We start from the raw sequence: 22,032 nt of genomic DNA on the forward strand, positions 1-22,032 counted from the left end.
AAAGAGAACAACATGCTCTGAACAGGAAGCACAAAAAAACAAAGCATGCCTCTTTTGTTTCTCAAAAGCTCTTCCTTGTATTACATGTTGTACTACTTGTTTTATTTGGCCGTGTCTTAAGGCGAGAGCTTCTTGGCATTTCCAACAAATCTGATCTATCTTTAACATTAGAAGAATGAAATATCACTTTAACGACATGAGCTTTTGTACCATCACGTGGTTTTTTTATTTTGTTCTCAGCTCAGAGTTTTCTAGATTTTTTAAAGTGTTAGCTTCTGTCGTTGTCAGAGTTGGACTTCAAGGCCAATGCATGAGAAAGAGAGAGAGAGAGAGAGAGAGAGGATCTCCAGGGTGCGGTTCATGTTTTATTGGCACTCCAAACATACCTGGCCAGAGAGGGGAATGTGCAGCTACTCCTCCCCACCGGCACCTCTACCATATCCCTAATTACAGCTAGCCTAATGATAAGGTGGCGACAAGGCCAACAGGTGTTGCTTATGCTTGTCGTGGCTCAAAACAACACCCCCACACCTCCCTCTGCTCTCTGTGTTTCTCAATAATTCTTTTCCCTATCATTATCTCTTTTCTTTGGAATGATACCACAGTGACAAACTGTGTACACACTGTAAGTATGTCAGAGAAGTTAATAGACTTTTTCTTTTTTTTTAAATCCTCCTTTCATTTAATTAGCAAATTTGTTTATTGTGAAGCAAGGGAAAGCCCTATCGAGACTCGTATCTCACTCTAAGGGATGTTAGTAACTAATATAAATAAGAAGATTAAAAGTTGTTTCAGACATTAGGCAGGAAAATAATAAATAATAGGTTGCAGTAAAACGAAATAAAGCGTACGCACGTTAAAGTAAGCATCTCAAATAAAAGAAAATAAAACCTCCGGTCAGTCATAAAATCCAAATCGATAGCATATAAAACAGAACAAATGCATAAATTAAAAATGCAATCTCGGACAAAAAGAAATAAAACCTGATCCGAGGTTTAAAAAAAAAAGGAAAGCACTCGAATAAAATTTTCTCAAATAATAAATTGAGTTTTAATGCGTTCTATATGTTTTTAAAGGGGTATTTAACAACGCAGATAAATATGATTCTACCAAAAATTCGGTACAAAATTGTAATTATTTCACTATATTATATACAGTATTATATCGTCAGCCCAAATGCTACTACAAACACTACAAAGCAACCCGATTGAACGAGTCGATTTGATGAGATGGAACCATTTATCCCTGGAGTACTTTTTGTCCTTTTTTGAGCTTCCCTGCCCCCTCCAAAAAAGGTGTGCACCTGCCACCATGAAGCCCACACTAATTAACCCTCCCCAATTACAGGTCCAGAGCCAATTAGGTAGCCTCTCGTCTTACACGGTCCCTCCTCCAGCATAGGGCATCTGTCAGGGCTTGGACACGGGAGGGTGTCGACCTCAGATGTGATATGAGGTTGGGAGTGGAGTGACACCTTTACCCTACTCTCCATAGCTTATGCAAATATATACCTCTGCTGACCTGCGCTTGCTGTTTTTAAAGCACTATTTGCATAGTAGATTAATAGCGCTCGACTAATCCCTGACTAAACCTCCTTTCTGAAATGCCAGCTGGAAGACCTGTCACGTTGACATAAGCAGAACATTATAGAGTTTTTTCTTCTTTTTTTTCCCAGGGTGTTGATATGGTTGTGGAAAGTGTTGAGCTTGAACTTGAAGTGTTTGATAAGTCTCGGGGAAACGCTGACTTGACCATGACTGGAGGTTATGTGTACATTTGGCACTGGAGTGCTCGCTCTCTCTCTCTCTCACTCTCTTTCTCTCTCTCTCTCTCTCTCTGTTTACACTCTTACGCCATGTGGCCCGTTTCCCATGTTGTCTTGCCGTATGTCAGGCTTCCAGGCCCCCACATGCCCAGAGTGCTGGCACCTGCACCGAACTTACTCAAAAGTCAGCGATTTCATTCATACTATATCAGGCTCCGGTCACTCAGTATACACACACACACACACACACACACCGGAAAACATTCTTTCAAAACATGAATGGATCACCACAGAGGAAAAATATTATTATTATTATTATTATTATTATTATTATTATTATCATGCACAGTTCTTTAAAAATTCAGAGCTTGTGCTTGTTTATCTTTTTTTGCCCTCGTCAAAACAATGACATCGTTTGTTTAAATTAATTAATCGTCCGTTCGATCGAGGGCTCCCTCTGCGGGGATGTGATCGGCTCTGCTACATTTAGTCTGAGGGACTTCTCAGAAATAGTGAGAGAGAGATTCGAGCCACGGTTAATCTCGGCTCAGGTGCTTTGAACGTAGCCTTAGCGAGTTCTCCACCACGGTGCAGTTCTTTAGGCGGTGAAGAACGAAGTGAAGATTTGGACTAACGAAACAAACATGAAATGCAACACACAAAACATTTTAAATAAAAATATAGGTTTTGACACGTTATAAAGGCTCGTTTTGCTTTTTCTGTCTCTATTTCTAACCAATAAGCAACGAGATTTGAGATGATCTTGTTCCGAGCGAACCAGGTGTTAAACCCTTCATTTATTTTTTTTCTTTCATTATTTATTACTTGGGTTTCCAGGCTCGGTTATTTTAGCTGTTGGTTTGTCCTACAGCTGTTGCTTATTTCCTTATATGGTGTTGAGTTTTGATACCTTTACCATAACAGCAGCTCGGATTATTCGAAGGAGTTGTAGGGGATTTAACCGAAATAGCATAGCGAGATGAGATACTCAAAGACATCTCTACGATTTGGATGGAATCACTTAGCATTGTCCTGGAAGCTTCCTAGCAAACTTTATGCATCGTGACATGTGTTGTGAATTGTATGGTATAAAAAGTATCATGGTATGATATTTGTGTCAAATCGCCATGGAGTCTTACAGTGAACTGTTTTTGTTTATTTTCACCAAGGAAGGAGGGAGTCTCCGATGTCGGTGCTAACTTTAACACAAACTTTTCGCCTTATTAACTTCAAGAGAGCGAATTAGAAGAGAAGTTTATAATGTAAGCGATAACAGGAAGTAGCTTGTTTCCACAACATCAAACGTTACTGTTGTGACCGTTTGTTGTGGCATATATATATATATATATATATATATGTGATATAATAAACCATTTTATGCCACAGTGCTTTTATGGGAAAATAATCAACTTTGTAACCATAAAACAGAGAATGTTTTATTCCTTACATAGTATATTCCCAGAGTGAGGGTTTTTGTGTGTGTGTGTGTGTGTGTGTGTGTGTATAATATCCGTGGCCTCTCCTCTGACCCACGCTGCCAGAGAGAGGCTTCTTTCATTGGCTTGGAGCCCCTGATCCTGCAGATAATTACGCAGCAATGTAAATTACAGTGAGGCAGCGGTGGCCCCGTGCTGGCCCTTTGCTCCGCCCCCTTCTCCATCCAACCTTTATAGCTTACAGCTAAATGCAACCCCACATCTTAGCTGGAGCCCCTGACTATGGTTGCCTCTGGGTAAATCCTTAGCAGATGATACCTTCTCTCTCTCTCTCTCTCTCTCTCTTTCTTTTTTTTTCCTGCCACACAGCATGCACAGTCCAGAGAAGGAAAAACATCTCTGGTTAATATTTAACTGCCAGGTCCTGAGGTAAAGGAGTGAAGAGTGCTTGGCAGCTGAAACTAATAAACGCACACACACACATATATACACACACACACCCCCGGAGAATACATGTTTCTGTCCTCTGAGGAATGCGCCGGTTCTCATCCACGCTGTGACCTGTTGACCTCACACTAACACGTGACAGAGATGGAAATCAGAGCAGCGGAGAGCTAAAGTGACCTCTGTTTTTTCTCTCTCAGGCCTCTCAGGCAGCCTGTTATGACACAACACGCAATCGTTAAAGTGATACTCTGAATTTTTTCTGCTAGATATCCAGTGTATCTGTATTGTGTGTGTGTATGTGTGTGTGTAAGAGTGAGACTACAACCTCACTTCTGATGGATGTCTAAGGGCAACTGTGGAAGAGATCTTTTGTTGCATAATTTTTCAGATGGAAACATTTGTTGTTCTGTCTTTGTTACCTGTGTTGTTGTGAGTCTCTGATGGCCTACACACACACACACACACACACACACACACATATCACAAAAGCTTCAGAAAAACTACATTGCTATGATTCTCTCTCATCTCCGTCTTACACATCTTTATTGTCCCAGTTTCTTCATTAACTCCTTCTTAGACTTTCAGTTTAGTTTCATATCAGTTCAAGGTTTTTTGCTGTTCGGGAATTTGGTGTGAAAACAGCGGAGTATTCCTTTAAAGCTGCAAGGTGGAGAGCAGGTCAAAGACAGAGTGTGTTTCGCTTCCGTCGATTCGCCTCGGTTTGTTTGTCCCCCCCTCTCCCTTTCACCCCCTTTTCTCTCCTCCTGGGCACTTGGCACAGCTGGACTCCAGATGCGAGGCACATGTCATGCGACAGAGCGCGAGGAGGCTGTAGATAAGAGCAGGCTGGCGAGTCGGAGCCGGGATTCCGGGCACACACTCTGCGGCAGTTCAGCTAAATGTTGCGGTTGTTGCGATCTCAGCTCTGACAGCTTGTGTCATGCTTAATGCCTCACTTCCCAAACATGGCCCCTGATTTATATCGAGCAGGTGCTGCTGTAGAGAGTGTGGTGTGCAATTGTGAAAGGGGAACCTAGGAGATACATGGGGTACATTGTGTGTGTGTGTGAGTGTGTGTTTTTGTATATATCTATACATCTGTGTGTACCAGAAGCCGGTCAGGATCAGAAACAGTTGCTTTGATTGTTTGCATGTTGTCTTTTATCCTGTTCTCGAGCTGACGCATACGAAGCCCTGGACTGTTCTCTGTAAGGGTCTGATACGCGTTCCAGGAAACGTCTACTTTCACCGACATGGTAGACAACCAACCACAGATTTCCCCTGTATCCCGTTGGCAAACATGCAAGATTATCTTTAATACCTTTTGAAGACAGTGCACGAGATTCTGCGTGTATTGCAGTGTTCTAGAGATCTCTCTCAATGCCTCGACGCTGCGTATAAACGCTACAGGATCCTGAAGCTTGTGGCCAGAAACGTGTGCAGAATTGATCAAATCCTTTTTTGACATCTCTGCATGAACTGTTTTGATTTTTGTTCAGTCACAACATAAATACGGACCAGCAGCAGAAGCCAATTCCGTCCCACACAAAATTTCCTTCCAGACACACTGCATATTTTGGACGTTTTATCTGGAACCAGCTGAAGATGTCAAGCAGATAGAATTTGGACGTATACCTGCCCATTTATGTCAGGTGTTTGTTTCAGAACACCTGGTCTCAGGTAGAAAACCCACCTTCCTAATCAAATTAGCTGTGTGAACCACAAACTTGGCTCGGTTTGGGCTTCTTTTTTTTTTTTCTCTCTCTCAGCTGAATGAGGTTTTCCTCAACGCTTGTCTCGACACGCTCGCAGCCAGAAAGGGCGCTTGATGTTTTACTCACTCTCTTACACCTAGCACCCAAGTATCTTTCAGCGTTGCCCTCTGGGCCACCTTGTTAGACTCTTAACAACATGTTTTCTCTTTGAGTTTGTTTTTTTTTCCCTCTTCATCTCTTCCGTTGTTGACAATTCGTGAAGGAATTGCGTGTCACCTCGCTAGTCACGTCTTGGCTCAAATCCTTACAACTTCATCGCTGGTTCAAAACAACCATTAACTGTCAAACGGACTGAGTCAAAATGGCTGATCAATTGGAAAGGATTTCAAGGAAAGGAATTTTTTTCCAATAAAATGTCCTGCATTTATATACGTAATGTTTTCAAGATGTAAAAAAAAAATACATTTCCGAAGACGGGATACGAGCGGAGTCATTATATTATAGTTGTCAGCTCCTCTCGTGTTTATGTTCTCCGGGTTAGGCTGGCGTACACCGCCGCAGAAATAGCCTGTCAGGAAGTGTGAGCACGGCTTCCTAATTGGAGACGCTTTCCACTGTTGTACAAGAATAGCCAGACATTAAGAGTCCGTGGCATCAATAGGAATCCCTTCAATATCTCTTTAATTCTTCTCAGTGGTGCAACCTCTTTAAAACCGAGCAGCTAAATTTAGACGTCACTTCATTCCCTGATTTTTATTTTTATTTGAATATATTTTTTTTATACACCAACACCGCTCCATTACTTTACTTCCCTGTTTTCCTACACACACACACACACACACCGCATCGTTCCCTTTACTTTATTAACGCTCCGTAAGTCTTTAAAGGAGGCGGAAAGGGAGCAGCAGAAAGCAGCAGTCGTCCCTGGAGGTTTATCTTTTAAAGCACTGCACAGTTCTTTCCCAGGATAAGGGTTTCAACTAAGCAGGGAGGAATTCAGGCCAGGGCTCATAAAAAGAAGTATTTGTGTACCAGAAAGATTTTCGCCCTTTTTTTCCCCCCAAGTCTTTGTCATTAATGACTTTAGCAAATGTCTGGTGGAGAGTGAAAAGACGACAGTCTTCAAAGGAAAGCCACTAATCATTTATCCAGGATATCTACGCTCAAGAATAAGGAATTAGTGCCCGGGTCACTGATGGGTTTCATGCTTCTGTCTCGCACTATCGTTTTTCCTTCTGTAAAAAAAATAAAAAATTAGTGCAGAATGGTTTTGCGATCGAATTCCTTTGGATATCAGACGTGGCTAAATCATTCGTTTATTAATTAGACAGGTCTGATGTTCTACCCGATCCTAACTCACGAAGCTAATCAGCTAGTAGCTATGTTATCTTATAATATAATAACATATAGCGAGCTAGTCTCAAGCGATTTATTGGACAGCGTTTTAGCTAGGACCTGTTTGAACAGGCTGTCCTCGTATCACATGTAAACAGTATTAAGTCTGGCTAGCATTTTTATTGTCTGTCAGCGTGATTAACCGTAAGGTGACTGCATGTCATGCTTGCAGGAGAGTTTTATAGCAACTCCATGCTGGATTTTTTTTTTTTCTTTTTTCGTCAGTCTTTCCAAATACCTATGTTCTGGATTTACACAGGATTATCGTAAATCTGTGTATGTTAATCAATCCACCTAGTAAAAATGTTCACGTGAAGTAAGACTTGGTTCCAAGGAGTCATCGAGGCAAGCTAATAACCCGGAAATGGAAAATTTGTTCGACTCGTTCAGTCATAACAACATATTGTTTATTGTTTATAACGTAAGGCTGATTTCATGTAGATCTCAATTGTGCTCCATGCAGAAAAGTTCAAGGGGGGGCAATACTTTTGCAGTGTGCACAGTATATATACGCTGATCCTCTCGAACTCTCCATTTTCCACCCGCTCCATGTGAGGCTGCAACTGCCGTCGTTGCGGCATCCTCGTGAGGGATCTTTCCTCCCTCTACAGGTTTAAATGCTCAACAAATCTGCAGATTTCTCTGTTTCTTTTCAGCCTCCAAATGCCTTTACAGGTGGTTTTCCTTAATTCCCGAATCTTCCGGCAGACTCGTCGCCACAAGTTTAATAGAGTAGCTGCGCATTCTGTATACTTTGCCACGTCCTCTTAAGTCAACTGTTAAACTTGTCCTCTTTTGTGTTATGACATGCCCACACCTACGTTCTCACAATGTGTTAGTGTTTGCCCGAGGACACAGTTTTTTTTTTTTTTGTTTTTTTAAAGGTTATAACAGGTACCTGCTCCTTTAAGAACATGCTTCCTGGATAATTCTGCTAATTCCAGGTGCTCTTACTCCTCTTGGCTGTGTTTTACCAGGTGCAGACTTGGGTCATTACTGAGGTATTTGTTTTTCTGATTATTTAAAAAAAAAAAAGAGGTGGGGAGGAATGGTGAAGGGGGGATTTAAAGGTGTGTTTTCGGATTTGGCCCATCCCATCCATGATCCCCGAGGAGATCTTTTTCATCCGTGTACTCATCCTTTTCCGTCCTTTGGGCAAAGATGCATGTTATTTTAAAAAGTTGTTCTAGTAGAAACATGGAGTTTGGATAGAGACAGAGAGGAGATGGAGAGAGAGAGAGGGAATGGAGGCACAGAGGAAATTCAGCCGGTGGCACAGCCGGGCACAGATCTCAGAGTCCCTCTCCAAAACGCCCACATGAAGCTTTAGCGATTATGATAATAAACAGTTTTATCATCGGCCTTGCAATCAATAATGCGGCTTCTTAAGGTTTAATATTTCAATGGTATTGATCATTTTAACAACAGTGTTTGCGGTTGGCTTGCCTTAACTGCAGACTAGCTAGGGATAGAGAGCGAGAGAGCATCAGCGAGCGAGAGAGAGACAGAGAGAGAGAGATGAATGTGCAGTCTAAACTTCACTGCAGAGGAACTCTCTATTATTATTTTCTTTAATAATTCTCCTTCCCTGTCATTACACAGATTATGTGAAAAGAAACTGTGCTCCTGCCTTCGGTTTTAATTGATGCCCTTTGTTTACGAGTCAACCGGACAAACGTCGCTGAATAAAAAAAATAAAAAAAAGAGCAATGGCGTGGCGAGAAGAAGCAATCTCTGCAGTATTTCACTTTCTCTCTTTCTCTCTCAGGAGACACTTCCCTGAGCTATTTATAGAAAAGATATTGCAATTAGTGAAAGTGTAAGCTCATCTTTTGAACACACACACACACACACACACACAAACGCATCTCTGCGAACTTGTCAACAAAGGTGAATAGAAATAACCTGACTGCTAAGTTAAAGATGGGTTTTGTGATGCTCTTCTGCTCAGCACAGCGGTACAGTGTTTATTCGAGCTACGGTGACATTGTGAGTTTGAACCTTTATCTAAACTCCTCAGAACCACTGGACCATTTTGTGCTCCAGCACAACTCTAGCCTTTTGATCAACAGCTTATGAAACTAACCAGTTAAACTAACCAGTTTAATGTGACACGTTCTTCAACACCTCATCGCTGTCACCTCGCTCAAAACATCAGTCAGCATCACAGATGCTTAGGGTATACCATGACCCGAATCAGGAAGCATGCCAAACCATATCCGAGATATTCTTCAGTATCTGATTACTAATTATCTTTGATGGGATGCATGGCACCGTTTCGTCGGAGCCGAGCTCAACTTTATTCCGATGTTATATAAGCAGGCGACGTTTCATCCAGGTTTTGTGTCAACACATACACACATCGCAAACATCACAAACGCACTCGGCCAAACTCTCATGCGGCCTCCCGTCGCGTCCGGACGCATGCTGTGAGCGCTCTGCATGCACGCCAGCCTGATCACCCGTCTCTGATTATACATCAATACGTTTATCCCGGCAACGCTTTGTGTAGAAATCATTTATCTAAACGAACGCAGGAAATGAAAGCAGAGAGGGCGATGAAAAGTGTGTGTTGTTTTTGGGTTTTTTTTTCAATCGACACGCCTTTTTAAAACTTACCAACTCAAAAATTCACCAAGGTCACTCTGTTTGTGCATGGGAATTTTTTTTAAAAAGTTGCTTTTAGGCAAACGGCATCGCTTAGCAAAAAAAAAAAAAACAGTGTGAATCTGTAATGGAATGCATTTTTAAATGGCGGATGTTGAGTATGATGTTAATTCTGCAGGCTGTGAGGGAGCTAATTCGAGCTCGTGCCTCATTTGTACTCCCCAACCTTGCTCCTCCGCCAGGCCCCCCATGCTGCTTGCTAATTGGCAGGAGACGGGGAGCTTCCTGCTGAGCGCTCGCCACTTTCCTCGTGCTTCACCAGCTCATGCTTTCTTTCTCTCCTTCTCTCTCTCTTTCTCTCAATCTGAGTAATTAACCCACAGCTAATTAACTGCTTCTAATTACACCGAAGAGGCTGTTTCTATCGCACTCTCCAAAAGTGAGGAGACACTCCGCCTCGACGTGTAAATCCCCCCTTGGCTGCTCGCGAACTCGTCCCCACGCTCGCGGCATGGAAAGGACAATTCCGTCTCTTGTTAGCGTGAAGCTAGTACAGTGTCAAAGCTATACATGGCGTGTTTTGTTTTTCTACATGGATGTTACCTCGAAAGCAAAAAAAAAACAAAAAAACATAACGATCGCGTTTCAAGCGCAATTAGCAATGTCTAAAGTTTGTGTAGTTGATATTAATAAAACAGCTTCCACACCATGTTGTCACACAGGTGCACTATGGGAAATGTAGTCTTTCTTTATCGAGCCAGGTTTGGATGGTGTACGCTTAGCGAAGTGATATCTGTAGAAGTGGCAGCATTTTACACATAGCTGTGCTATCTCATCCCTAATGTACTCGCAGGCACACTCCTTTCCTCTCCTCTCCTCTCCTCTCTTCTCCCTCCCTTCCTCCACCTCGCCCCAGCGCCAGCCTCGTCACAGCCACTGCTATTTCTGTAGCTCAGACTGATAGCTAGAACTGAAGATCATTGATTTTACGGGAAACCGTGTTTACAGCCTGAGTGCCATCGACCTGAGGTGACTTTTTTTTCTCCTGAAGCGGCGGCAGCAGCGGCAGCACTGAAGCTTTCCTGCGTCTACATTAAACACTCAAGGAGAAAGACGAGGCTGGAGGAAGGAAGGAACAGTTCAGTTCGGTGTACTCTGTTTACCTCTTATTAACGATCTGGATATTGAGTGGATTTTATTGCGTAAAAAATAAAAAACACAGCACTAGCTACGGTGCGGATAAATTATAAGAGTGTTCCCTCGCAGTCGTTTAGCAATTAGGCTATTTTTGAGCTATAGAAATGACTAGATTTAAGATTAGATATTAGACTATGGTTATTTAAGTATGTAAAAGGAGAAGTGTGGTTTGAAAGTCAGCACATCGGATGCTCCTTTCTGGAGAAGATATCAAGGCCTCGAGCTGGTGTATACGTCATGCATTGTCAAGTATGATATTAATTTTATTTAAATCTGAATAATATAAGTTTTATCCTCAATGCACAGACCTTTACCATAACAGTTCAGAGGTAAAACTGGGTATCAAGGCAATCAGGAAGTCTTGTTGAGCATTAAAAGGACTCAGGGTTAAGAAGGCAATCGTATTTCTACACGCATGTGGTCCGAGCAGACCATGCAGGAGTCCCATGCCTGTTCCACCACCGAACACGTCCTCAGCGCAGCATCAAAGGGCTCATCTGCTTTATCGATAGAAGCCTTTCCTTTTCACATCTTCCTGTAACTTTCTTAGCATTCATTTCATTGATTTTTCAATAAGCACCCTAACTCTGCTGTGGCTAGCCAGTGTGATGGCTAGATCTGGAGCACAAGCTCTGCCGCAAACCACTGGAAAGTAGTGCTTCGGAGCATGAGCGCTGAAACAAAAGCTGCAGGACAGCTGCTGGGGGAAAGGCAGGTTGGGGCGGAGACTCTTGGCTGCACCCTGTAAGTGGTTTCCAGCTGGGGCCGAGTGTGTGTTAATTCCCCAGGAGAACACAGAGGGTGCCAGGGTTCGGCCCCTGGAGGCTCAGCCCCTAGGCAGGTGAATGAGCATGCTTATAATCAGATGGCTGCTTAGCCTTTAATTCGCCTCTCGCTCAGCCGGTAAATCCCGCCTAATGAAAGGTTCCATAAATAAAAACTTATCTCATTTTCCATCCTCTCCAAATGACAACCAGACCCACTCTCTGACAGTGTTCATTAGGTTCTGGGCTTTTACTTGGCAAAGCTTTTATCTGCTTCACTAGGCTGGACAAGAGACATGCAGAGATCTGAAAAGTCCAGTCTTTTTCCCTTTTTTGAGGACTTGACTAGAGCGACTATGACCAGACGTAGATCTGGAATGGATATTCTCACAGATCTGAACATGCTTCTGACTGGATGTATTGTCCAAAATGTACTTTGTTTTGACACTTTAAGAGCAAAGTTTGCTATGTTCCTTCTTATCAGAGGGGAAACGCGCCTCCCTGAACAGAGCATTGTACGCACAACTTCGTTATTTCTCCAGCTTGATTATCACTGAGAGTGCTTTCAAATTTGTTTGGGAGGCCTTTGTCCTTAGATTTCTTCTGAGTAGAGATAGAATGGGGTCACACCTGAGAGTGCACCTTCGATTCTTTAGCAGAACAATGATCTACAGGATAATCATAGTGCAAAGGTATGGCAAGGTGGAATGCTCTGGAATTACTGTAATTCGTGGGTTTATGATTCTCGGTCGATTGCCGCTGTACAGTGTGAGCAAGGAGACTAATATCTATTCACTTCCCTTGCCTAAGAGCGCCTGCACGTCTGCCTCTGGTTTAAGACTTTCCACTGCTTTAAACAGGTGTTACAAAGGATGCAAAACTTGAATGGGCAAACAGCATTATATTGGAGTACCCATCTCCTACTGGCAGACTCCAGACAATTGTTTTGTACATACCAGACCAGGTTATTGAATTAAACCTTTTATATTTTAAAAACTGGTTGGTGTAAGAGGTTGCTAGCAGCCGGTCAACCTGAGCCCTTTGTATCAACGTCTGGCTCCGGGGTGGAAGTTTGTCTGGACAGTTTGTTGGCACTAATGAAATGCACATCATGGTTGATCTTCAGGTTGGACTTTGTAGATGATGGATATATGCAGGCTGGTTTGACTGTTAGAGTGGTCTGGGTTTATATTTTTAATAGAAACATTTATCAGTTTTGTAAGATGGTTGGCATTGGAGATGGAGATTAAAATGGTGGAGTAAGTGATTAGGTATTTACCTAACAAATATTTACTATTTGAACAACAGTTTTATTAAGTAAAAGAAAATTCTGATTGAGTGAAAATAAATATATGGAACATATAAAACTGAAAGTATATAGAATGCAATTCATTTTCATTAGGGGAAAAAATACAGGATATTGTGTGTGGGGCTTGTGCATCTCCCGGACTGTGGTGATAGGGGTTTGAAGGTGGTGGTGGGTGACGAGAGGGAGTACATTTTCATCAGATATTCATGAAGAGGGAGTCAGACATTATCAATCTCCCTATCCGAGCCCTGTGTTGTTTAATATGTATGGGGGTTGGGGGGATGGCTGCAGACACAGTGTCTGATCAGCGCTGAAATTTGCATCCCTAAGTAAATAAGTAAATAAATCAAGTGCATGCAGCAAATGTGCTAATCAGGCAGGACATGGCGGTTAGCATGCTGCCGGGAAAGTTTGCTCATGTAATATTCAGCATAGGAGGGTGAAAGGGCATGCAGGATTTATTGGTTTCAGTCTGGTTGCCCCCTTTAATCAATGCTGCCTCTATCCCTTTAATAAAATTATTAGCTCAGCACTATCTCTCACTATCATTTCATGTCCCCGGCCCACTCTAAATTGCGGCCCGTGGCTCTTGAGCCTCTCTTGAGCTCCGGGCAAACCCAAGCCCCCGGAGTGTGCAGCTCCCATTTGTTATGGAAGAGATGGAGGATGGCTGGAGTGTTTAAACCAGCTTATTGCATGCCAGATCTAAACACAGCTGCATCTGGAGTTTCAGGCCAGCCGAGGTCACCGGTTTTATTGCCTTTTGCCCACATTTTTTAAAAATGTATATAGGCTGCCTTATGAATAAGCACAAGATGCATGTGCTAACAAAGTCGTTAAGGCTTTTCCTCTCGCTATGTGTTTTTGTAATTCTGCTCAAAACTAACAACTATGAAAACTGTGCAACATTTACAATTTGAATAGGTGAGTATTTCATAGTGCTTCTAAGTCCTGTGTTTCAGTTTAGCCTATCAGGAAATATTGCACAGTGTGTACCATTAATATATTGCTTAGTTTATTATTTTAAAAACTTTGGGGCTTCTAAATCTAACATCTATTTCTGATAGAACTAAAGTTAGCCTATAGCAGTATGAAAAATTCAATGGATTTAACGGGATATACTAATACTAAATGTTACTTTATCTTTAATTTGATGCTAAGGAGTGGACATATCTTAAAAACTAATTCACATATAACATAGTTGTGTGTGGTACTTTTTGGCTGATTTTAGGCTACGAGAGCTAATAACCGTCGATTAATGATCAATTCCCGTTCTCTGTTGTGGAAGTTCTTCACTGTTCTGGCTGATAAATCTTAGCTCACTCTCTCGGGGTGTGGGAGATGGATCATGTGCTGATGGCTGGTTTTACTGTGTCTAATTAGCAGCACAATGGAGCTTCTTTATCCATTAAGTTATTCTGTTACTGTTTCTCAGACTGAGCGTTAATTAAAACCGGATGTATGTGGGAATCTGGAACATGGTAGACTCTGAGTGTTGTTTGGAAGACGAAGATAAAAGATGGTAACTTGCTGATATGACAGGAAGAGCCATCTGAGCTGGCTTATTAATGCATGTCTGAGGTATTGTATTTAAGTACCTAATCTACCGTAATGAGCACTCTGTCATTTTCCACTATTAGATCTTGCGCTTTTGTCTCATCTAATGCACTATACATCAAGCCTGTTCACAGCTCTATACATAGCGTTTTCAGTTTATCAAGTCTCTTTGTAACTGAATGTCACTGAATGTTTAGTATTAGAAAGCTGGGACTTGCTTGATTAGCAACACTATAATGGAAGCATGAAAAGAGTCATTTCTTTTGTTTCACTGCTTTTATATAGGTTTATGAATCTTATTGCAGCATTTTTTTAACCACATCTCTCTCCATTTCTGTGTTTTTCATTCAGGCCTGGATGCGATGAACGCCTCATGTAGGCATCAGCATGGAAAGCTGTGAGTCTCCCGTGGTTTCTGGGACAGACGATGGGCTCAGCTCCTCAACCACCTCCCAGCAGCCTCAGCAGCATCCTCCTCAACCCTGGAACGATCGCCCTAGTGCACAGGTCACTCCCAGCAACCACCCCCCTTCCTTGGATCCCCTGTCTCTCTCAGCTCAGCTCCAGAGCTCTAGCACGCCTCGTGAGGTTGTGAGAGAACAGAGACAACAGCAGCAGCAAACACGGACCCCATCCCAGGCTACCACTGACAGCTCCAACAGCAGCCAACTGCACCCCAGACGAGAGGGGTTGGAGGAGGAGGAGCAGGAGGCAGGGAGCTGTGGAGAGGACGACGACGACTTGGAGGACTTGGACGATATGGAGATTGACAACTGTTTTCCGAGTTTGCAGCCCTTCCCAGGCATACCTCTAGCTCCAGTAGGAGGGGGCATGCCCACTCTCATGCGGCAGCAGCCTATCCAGCGGAGGGATGCTATGGAAAGTGGGAGTGAAGAAGGAGAGGAAGAGGAGGAAGAAGAGAGCAGCGATGTGGAAAACCTAGCTGGGGAAATTGTCTACCAGCCTGATGGCTCAGCTTACATTGTGGAAAGCCTAAGCCAGCTTATCCAAAGTGATGGGGGCATGACATCTAGTATGCTTCCCTCTAATTTTCTCTCTGGTGGTGGTAAAACAGGGGAGCCTGCCGGAACCTCCTCATCAGTTTACCCTCAGATCATCAACACGTTCCACATAGCCTCATCTTTTGGAAAGTGGTTTGGCTCCTCAGACCAAGGTTTCCCCAATACCTCAACTACGGCAGGCCATAGTCCTGTACTGCACAGTTTCCGCGTTTTTGATGTGCGGCACAAAAGCAACAAGGATTATCTAAACAGCGACGGGTCTGCCAAGAAGTCTTGTGTATCCAAAGATGTTCCCAACAATGTGGATTTCTCTAAATTTGACGGGCTAGCCCTTTACGGTAAAGGCAAGCCTATTCTCATGTGTTTTCTCTGCAAACTGTCCTTTGGTTATGCTCGCTCCTTCGCCACTCACGCTGTCCATGATCATCGCATGACCTTGTGTGAGGATGAGCGTAGGCTTTTGAGCCACAAGCACGCGTCTGCCATTATACAGGGCATTGGTAAGGACAAAGAGCCCCTAATTAGCTTCCTGGAACCAAAAAACAAGAGCTCTCCTCCGCCACCCAACCTAGTGCCGATGAACTCAGGCCAGAGCTTCTTTGGCACATTCAGTGGAGTACATTTAGAGGCGGGGAGCAATAGTGGAGGAGGTGAAGGCCTCCTCAACAAAGACTCTGATTCCGGTCTCCAGCAACAAGCCCTGCTTGCCCTGGGAGGCCTTGGAAGTCCCAAGCCACCATCTCTTACCTCAACCCCAGGTCCTGCCAAAGACTCCATTACCCTGCCCAAGGCTCAGGGAGGGAGAACAGAGGGGCCTGTGGGAAAAGAGGGGACTCAGAGAGGGGAGGATAGGGACATGGAGCCCTGTGAAAGCAAAACTCTAATTCATGGTGAGGAGGTGGCCTCTGAGGAAGATGATGAACTTCTTTTAGAAGAAGAGGATGATGACATGGAAGACGATGGCACTGCGGTGGCCTGTGGTGGCAGTAGCAGCAGTGGTGGTGGACAAGTCGGGGAACCAGCTGTCTCAAACCAAAGTATTTCCAAATCTCCTTTATTAATGCCTAGTAGCGCTCTTCAGCCTTCTGCCTGTCCTTCTGCAGCCAGCCCCACACTTAACAGCAAAGTCCCAGCTTCCATGTGTTCTTCTTCTGTCAGGGGATCTGAAGAGGGAATGGCTGCAGATGGTGGAGGGAGGTCATCAGAGCCCCCACTGAGCTTTAACTGCCAGGGGCCCACTGTCCCCATGGCAATGGCGGCAGCCACCAGAAGAGGAGGTGAGGAGGATGGAGCCGCATGCTCCTCAGCAGGAACTTCCTCCCCTCTCACCTCCAACACTGCCGCTGATGAAAGTGCCAATCGAGATAGTGCCACAGCTCCAGAACCAAATGAATGCCTGGCAGAGGGAGATGATGACAGTGGTGCCCACCTGCACCACCTTCACCACCATCATCACCACCCACACCCTTCACCACAATCCCACCCCAATTCCCAGCATGCAGGAACCTGCGACATTACTGGGGTGGGTGAGTGCACCCAGAACCATGGGGCTGCAGCCAGTGGAGGAAATGGGGTTGAGTGCCCCAAATGTGACACTGTATTGGGCTCGTCACGCTCCCTGGGTGGCCATATGACGATGATGCATTCACGCAACTCTTGCAAGACACTGAAGTGTCCCAAGTGCAACTGGCATTACAAGTACCAGCAGACCCTGGAGGCCCACATGAAGGAGAAGCACCCAGACTCCGGGAACTCCTGTGTGTACTGCAGCAGTGGACAGAGCCATCCACGTCTGGCTCGGGGTGAGAGCTACACCTGTGGCTACAAGCCCTTCCGTTGTGAGGTCTGCAATTACTCCACCACCACAAAGGGCAACCTGAGCATCCACATGCAGTCGGATAAGCACCTCAACAACATGCAGACCCTGCAAAATGGAGGTTCCATTCCTACAGCCAGTGAGCAGGTGTTCGGGCATACACCTGGTGGTGTGGTGTCAGTTCCATCAGCCACCCAGGCCAGCAGTCACCACCCAAGCCACCACCACCATCCAGCACAGTCGTCCACTCACATAGCTGGGCCTTGTGGAGCTCCTTCACCCACCAAGCCCAAGAGCAAACCCACTTGGCGCTGCGAGGTGTGTGACTACGAGACCAATGTGGCCCGCAACCTACGCATCCACATGACTAGTGAGAAGCACATGCACAACATGATGCTACTTCAGCAGAATGTCACACAGATGCAACACGGACGTCTGGGCCTGGGGGCCATGCACACGCCCTCTGAGGCAGAGCTTTACCAGTACTACCTGACCCAAAACATGAGCCTGCCTCCAGGTCTGAAGATGGATCCTACTGGAGCCGATGCCCAATTCTTGCTAGGCGGATTCCCCCTGGATCCTAATATGGCTTCCTTGGCTCCAGCATTAGGTGAGATATATGCCTCTTTTTTCACGGAGAAGCTTACTCCATGAAATTATTGCTTTTTCATTTGCTCTTTGAATAATTAAAACATAGGTTATTTGAAATAATCTGATTGAAAAAGTAGAAAGGTCACATGCACAATAATAGGATATATATTATATATTAATATGATAATACACCTGAAAAATACCAGAGAGGTCACTGCATAAAGTAAAGATAAATTCTCACACTAAGCTAAGCTGTACCTTTTGCATGTCTGTGAAAGCTAGCCTTGAAAGAAAGAGTTATTTTCTGTGGGTGACATGTAACTGAACTGGCATAGGCTATGATGCAAGCAAAAAAGGAAATCCTTCACTATGTTCCTTTCCTGAAAGAACAGGATGTCACCGTAACTAAAGAGTAGAGAGTGGTTTAACATGCAAAGCCTGAGGAGACACAAATCTAGTCTGGACCTTTTGTATAGGTTTGTGTGAAGGTCGATGCTTTAAAACAGGTGTTACAGGCAGCGGACAGTATTATTTACTGCACTGAGGTGTAAAGGGAAAGGATACTGTAACGCTGTGAGTCGATATATATTTCACACAAGCACATGGAAAACAGAAAAGTAGGAGGAGAGAGCATGGATATTCCTAACATATGAGCCTCGACTTGCTAGTAGCGTCCATTGTGTTAGTCAGGTCACTGTTCCTGGGAAATCCCCAAAACAAACACACACACACACACACACACACACAGTCAGTATGAATGGCCACGCCAGACAGCTCTGCAGTTTGGTCCACAAACTTCACTGTGTATATCACCATTTTTTTGTCAATATTCCCAAACTGCCATTGTTCTAACCAACCCAAATCAAACCCCCCCCCAGTTATGAATGCAGTTACAAATGTTATTTTTGTAAAAGAACTAAAGGAAAATGTAATGCAGCATGACATTGAGGCTTCGGTGTGCCAACTGCAACTTCTGCACAGACTTGTCTATTTCATTTTCGTCTTCTTCTTCTCTTTCTCCTACTTATAAATTAGATCATGTTTGAAAAAAAATCACAGAAATGTTTTTTTTATATATATATTATGGCAGAAGATTATAGTTTTCATCTTTTTATATTATTTCTTTTAACATTTTGTTTTGTCCCCTAAGGGATGACAAATAATCTCAAATAATCTTGCTGTCCGTTCTTGTTGTCTTTTATAGCCCTTATCCTTACAACCTAAGATAAAAAGAGAAAGAGAAAGGCAGAGAGAGAGAGAGAAAGAGAGAGAGGTTCCTTAAATTAATCTCTAAATGAAATTTATCAACACACTGTCCTGCCAACTTAAGAAGAAACAGTCATGATCTTGGAACGTTCGCTGCACAACCCAAATAGAAAACCGCATAAATTATTATAAGAACTGATTCATACACAGGCGGCATTTTAAAGATGGAATTGTTTACCAAATGTGAATAAAAATGAATCAAGGACTTCTTTACCCCAAAGTGGTGGATCTATGAATGATTTGCAGAGGTCTTCCTCACTTTAAAAGTGCAGGTAATAGAGGAAAGTCAGAGGGAAAAGTCTGCATACTGCAGCAATAAATTAAAAAAAAAAAAAAACGACACTGCTGGAATTAATTTAGTGTAAAGCCAGGCAGGGTCAGCCAGTGTGCTCAGTCTGGGCAGTGATAGATTAAAGATCAGTGAGCAAAGGCAAAAACACCAGACTGCTCCTGATTTGTCCTCTTTTTTAAACAACACATCTTTTTCCACACCACCTTATTGCTTCGTCGTGTTTGTTACCCTGTTGTTGATTATTCAGAGCTTTCTTCTCATTTCCTACCTCTCATAACCAGTCAGGAGCTCTGACTTTGTATTCCAGAAAAGGGTTTTCTGTCCAACGATCAGGAGAAAGAAAAACACACATTTTATATTACAATTCCTTAAAAAATAGGGATGGATCTGATTTACAGTTAAATAGGCTAGGGAACTTGTTAACCCTCCTGCCTTTTCTTTTTTTAAACTCTGGATTCTGGAAATCATCTGGCTGTGAATGTCCAAACAAGCTTTTGCACAAATCTCTAACTTTACTTAGTCCTTGCTAGAGAAGACAGACTTTTTTCCCCTTTCTTTCTCTTACTTTCTAATGTTGTTTCATTTTCTGAAAGAAATAGTTGTTTTAGGTTTAATAAAATTAGGTGTGTAAATATACACATGCACATTAGCCTCCAGAGGGCTGCAGAGCAAATCCACTTTGACAGTATGGACAAACTTGGCTGTTTGTTAAAAGGCTGAGCACCATTTCCCTTTCCCCAGGACATCCATGCAAACGGAAATGCACCAATCATTTACAGCTTAGGAACCTAAAAATAAAAAATAACCAGATGAATGTGTAATATGCTGTAAGTGTAATAAAACAAGTAATTAACAGCAGTGCCTGTCTTTCTGTGTTGTATCTTCAGTAGGAGGGGACATTCCCATGGACATACGTCTAGGCGGTGGGCAGCTAGTTTCCGAGGAGCTGATGACCCTGGGTGAGAGCCTGTCGCAGACCACTGACCCATCTCTGAAGCTCTTCCAATGTGCCGTGTGCAACCGGTTCACCACTGACAACCTGGACATGCTGGGCTTGCACATGGGCGCAGAGCGAACGCTGCCTGAGGACGAGTGGAAGGCTGTGGTGGGCGACTCGCACCAGTGCAAGCTGTGCCGCTACACCACACAGCTGAAGGCCAACTTCCAGCTGCACTGCAAGACTGACAAACATGTGCAGAAGTACCAGCTGGTAGCCCACATTAAGGAGGGCGGCAAGGGTAATGAGTGGCGCCTAAAATGCGTGGCCATTGGGAACCCAGTTCACCTCAAGTGCAACGCCTGTGACTACTACACCAACAGCCTGGAGAAGTTGCGCATGCACACTGTCAATTCACGCCACGAGGCCAGCCTCAAGCTGTACAAGGTGAGTGATTATTCCAGTTGTGTTGACTTGAACTAGAATTGCTTGATCCTCCATTCATCCAGCAAATGAGAGAAACTACAGCCTCTGCCCCTCCACATGCTCCCTAACTGTACTCATGCTGTGGGTGATGTTGTATTACAAAGCCTAGACAGTGGAGAGAGAAGCAGCAGGAGTCGTTAGAGGCAGAAGGACATGGCGGGTCAGCAGGGTGGGATGGAGGACAGAGGGTGAAATTGGTGGTAGAGAGGATGAAGAAGTGTGAAGTGAGTGAGGAGAGAGAGAAGGGTTCGGTGCTAATACTCCTCGGAGCGGGAAAGGCAGGATCGTTCTCGACAGCTGTATTGATTTTCTCCAGAGTTGGAGCTTCACCTTCTCCTCTAATCATTCCATAATAGCCAATGGATGAACACTCTCTGAACAAATGGCTATAAATCTAACAGGCCTGAATCCACTTAGGCACCTATCCTGTGTGTCTGCAGCCCAGGCTCTCAGCGTGGTTAACCCAAACTGGCATCACAGCGCACAGGGACTCTTTTTCTTTCCCCCCTCTTTATCTGTCCCTTTTCCACAACCATTTCTCACAGACTTAACCAGATCCTCTGTCACTCCCCCAAACATTCTCTGAGATATTTACATATAGTCATTCTCAGATTATCCCTCTGAGATCACGGGGCACTCTGCCCTCTCTCCATTCTTTTGCCTTTATTTACACAAAGACTTGGTTTATATGTGTTATGCTCTAAGACAGTAAATGACTGAAAACAAACATTGCATATTATCAGGTTTTATTCATTTAACATTTCCAAGAGCATAGCACTTTATACAAAGTGTCACTGTTCCAGAACAACTATTGCCCAAAAGCATTTGCAAAAACAGATCGTCTTTTATGGCAGGCTTTAATCACATTAAAAAGCTGTGGTAAAACAGAATAATTTGGAATAACAGCCAACACTCCATCTGCTCCGTCAGTGAGCTGCGGGATCTTTATGAATGGGTTCCTTCCAGTCCGCTGATGGCTTTATTGCAGGCTTCCTGTCTACAAGCTCTCTACTGCACAACAGTATCCAGCTCACTAACGGAAAGAAATTGTTTCTCAGCACACCATTAAGGGTGAAGGTGTGAGATGGAGCTCCCAGGTCAGCCATAACACTGGCCCAAGTGGATAATGTTCGACAGCAGTGCTGAGAAAGCGACTTCATTGACCGTCAAAGGCAGGGCCTAGCTCGCAGAACCTTCAGGACCTTTAGGAAAGCTGTCCGATCGCCTCACACTGTTCAGGCCAAGACATGTATTTACAAATTCCTCAACAACTCAAATATGTAACATGAGCCGCATGACTAGCCTGTGGAAGCAGTCTCATTTTGCTCCAGGCACGGTTTTTGACCTCGCGAACCTGGTTAAGCTTGCCTTCAGCACCTGGCTATGCAAATTACTTTTCCAACCCACTTGGTATGTTTGGAATTGGCATT

At 43.8% G+C, this 22,032-nt stretch overlaps 1 protein-coding gene across 2 annotated transcripts in view; it reads left to right on the forward strand.

Annotated features, from left to right (window-relative positions):
• Positions 1-22,032, forward strand: part of zfhx3b (zinc finger homeobox 3b) — a 155,588-nt gene that overhangs the window by 39,765 nt on the left and 93,791 nt on the right. For both annotated transcript variants that reach the window (XM_058400626.1, XM_058400627.1), the window contains exons 2-3: positions 14,544-17,640; positions 20,067-20,563. In XM_058400626.1, coding sequence (XP_058256609.1) covers positions 14,580-17,640; positions 20,067-20,563 — 3,558 coding nt within the window. In that variant the 5' untranslated portion in view covers positions 14,544-14,579. The remainder of the gene's footprint in view (positions 1-14,543; positions 17,641-20,066; positions 20,564-22,032) is intronic.

This window comes from Hemibagrus wyckioides, linkage group LG10, assembly GCF_019097595.1.
Source record: "Hemibagrus wyckioides isolate EC202008001 linkage group LG10, SWU_Hwy_1.0, whole genome shotgun sequence".
Classification (NCBI taxonomy): Eukaryota; Metazoa; Chordata; class Actinopteri; order Siluriformes; family Bagridae; genus Hemibagrus; species Hemibagrus wyckioides.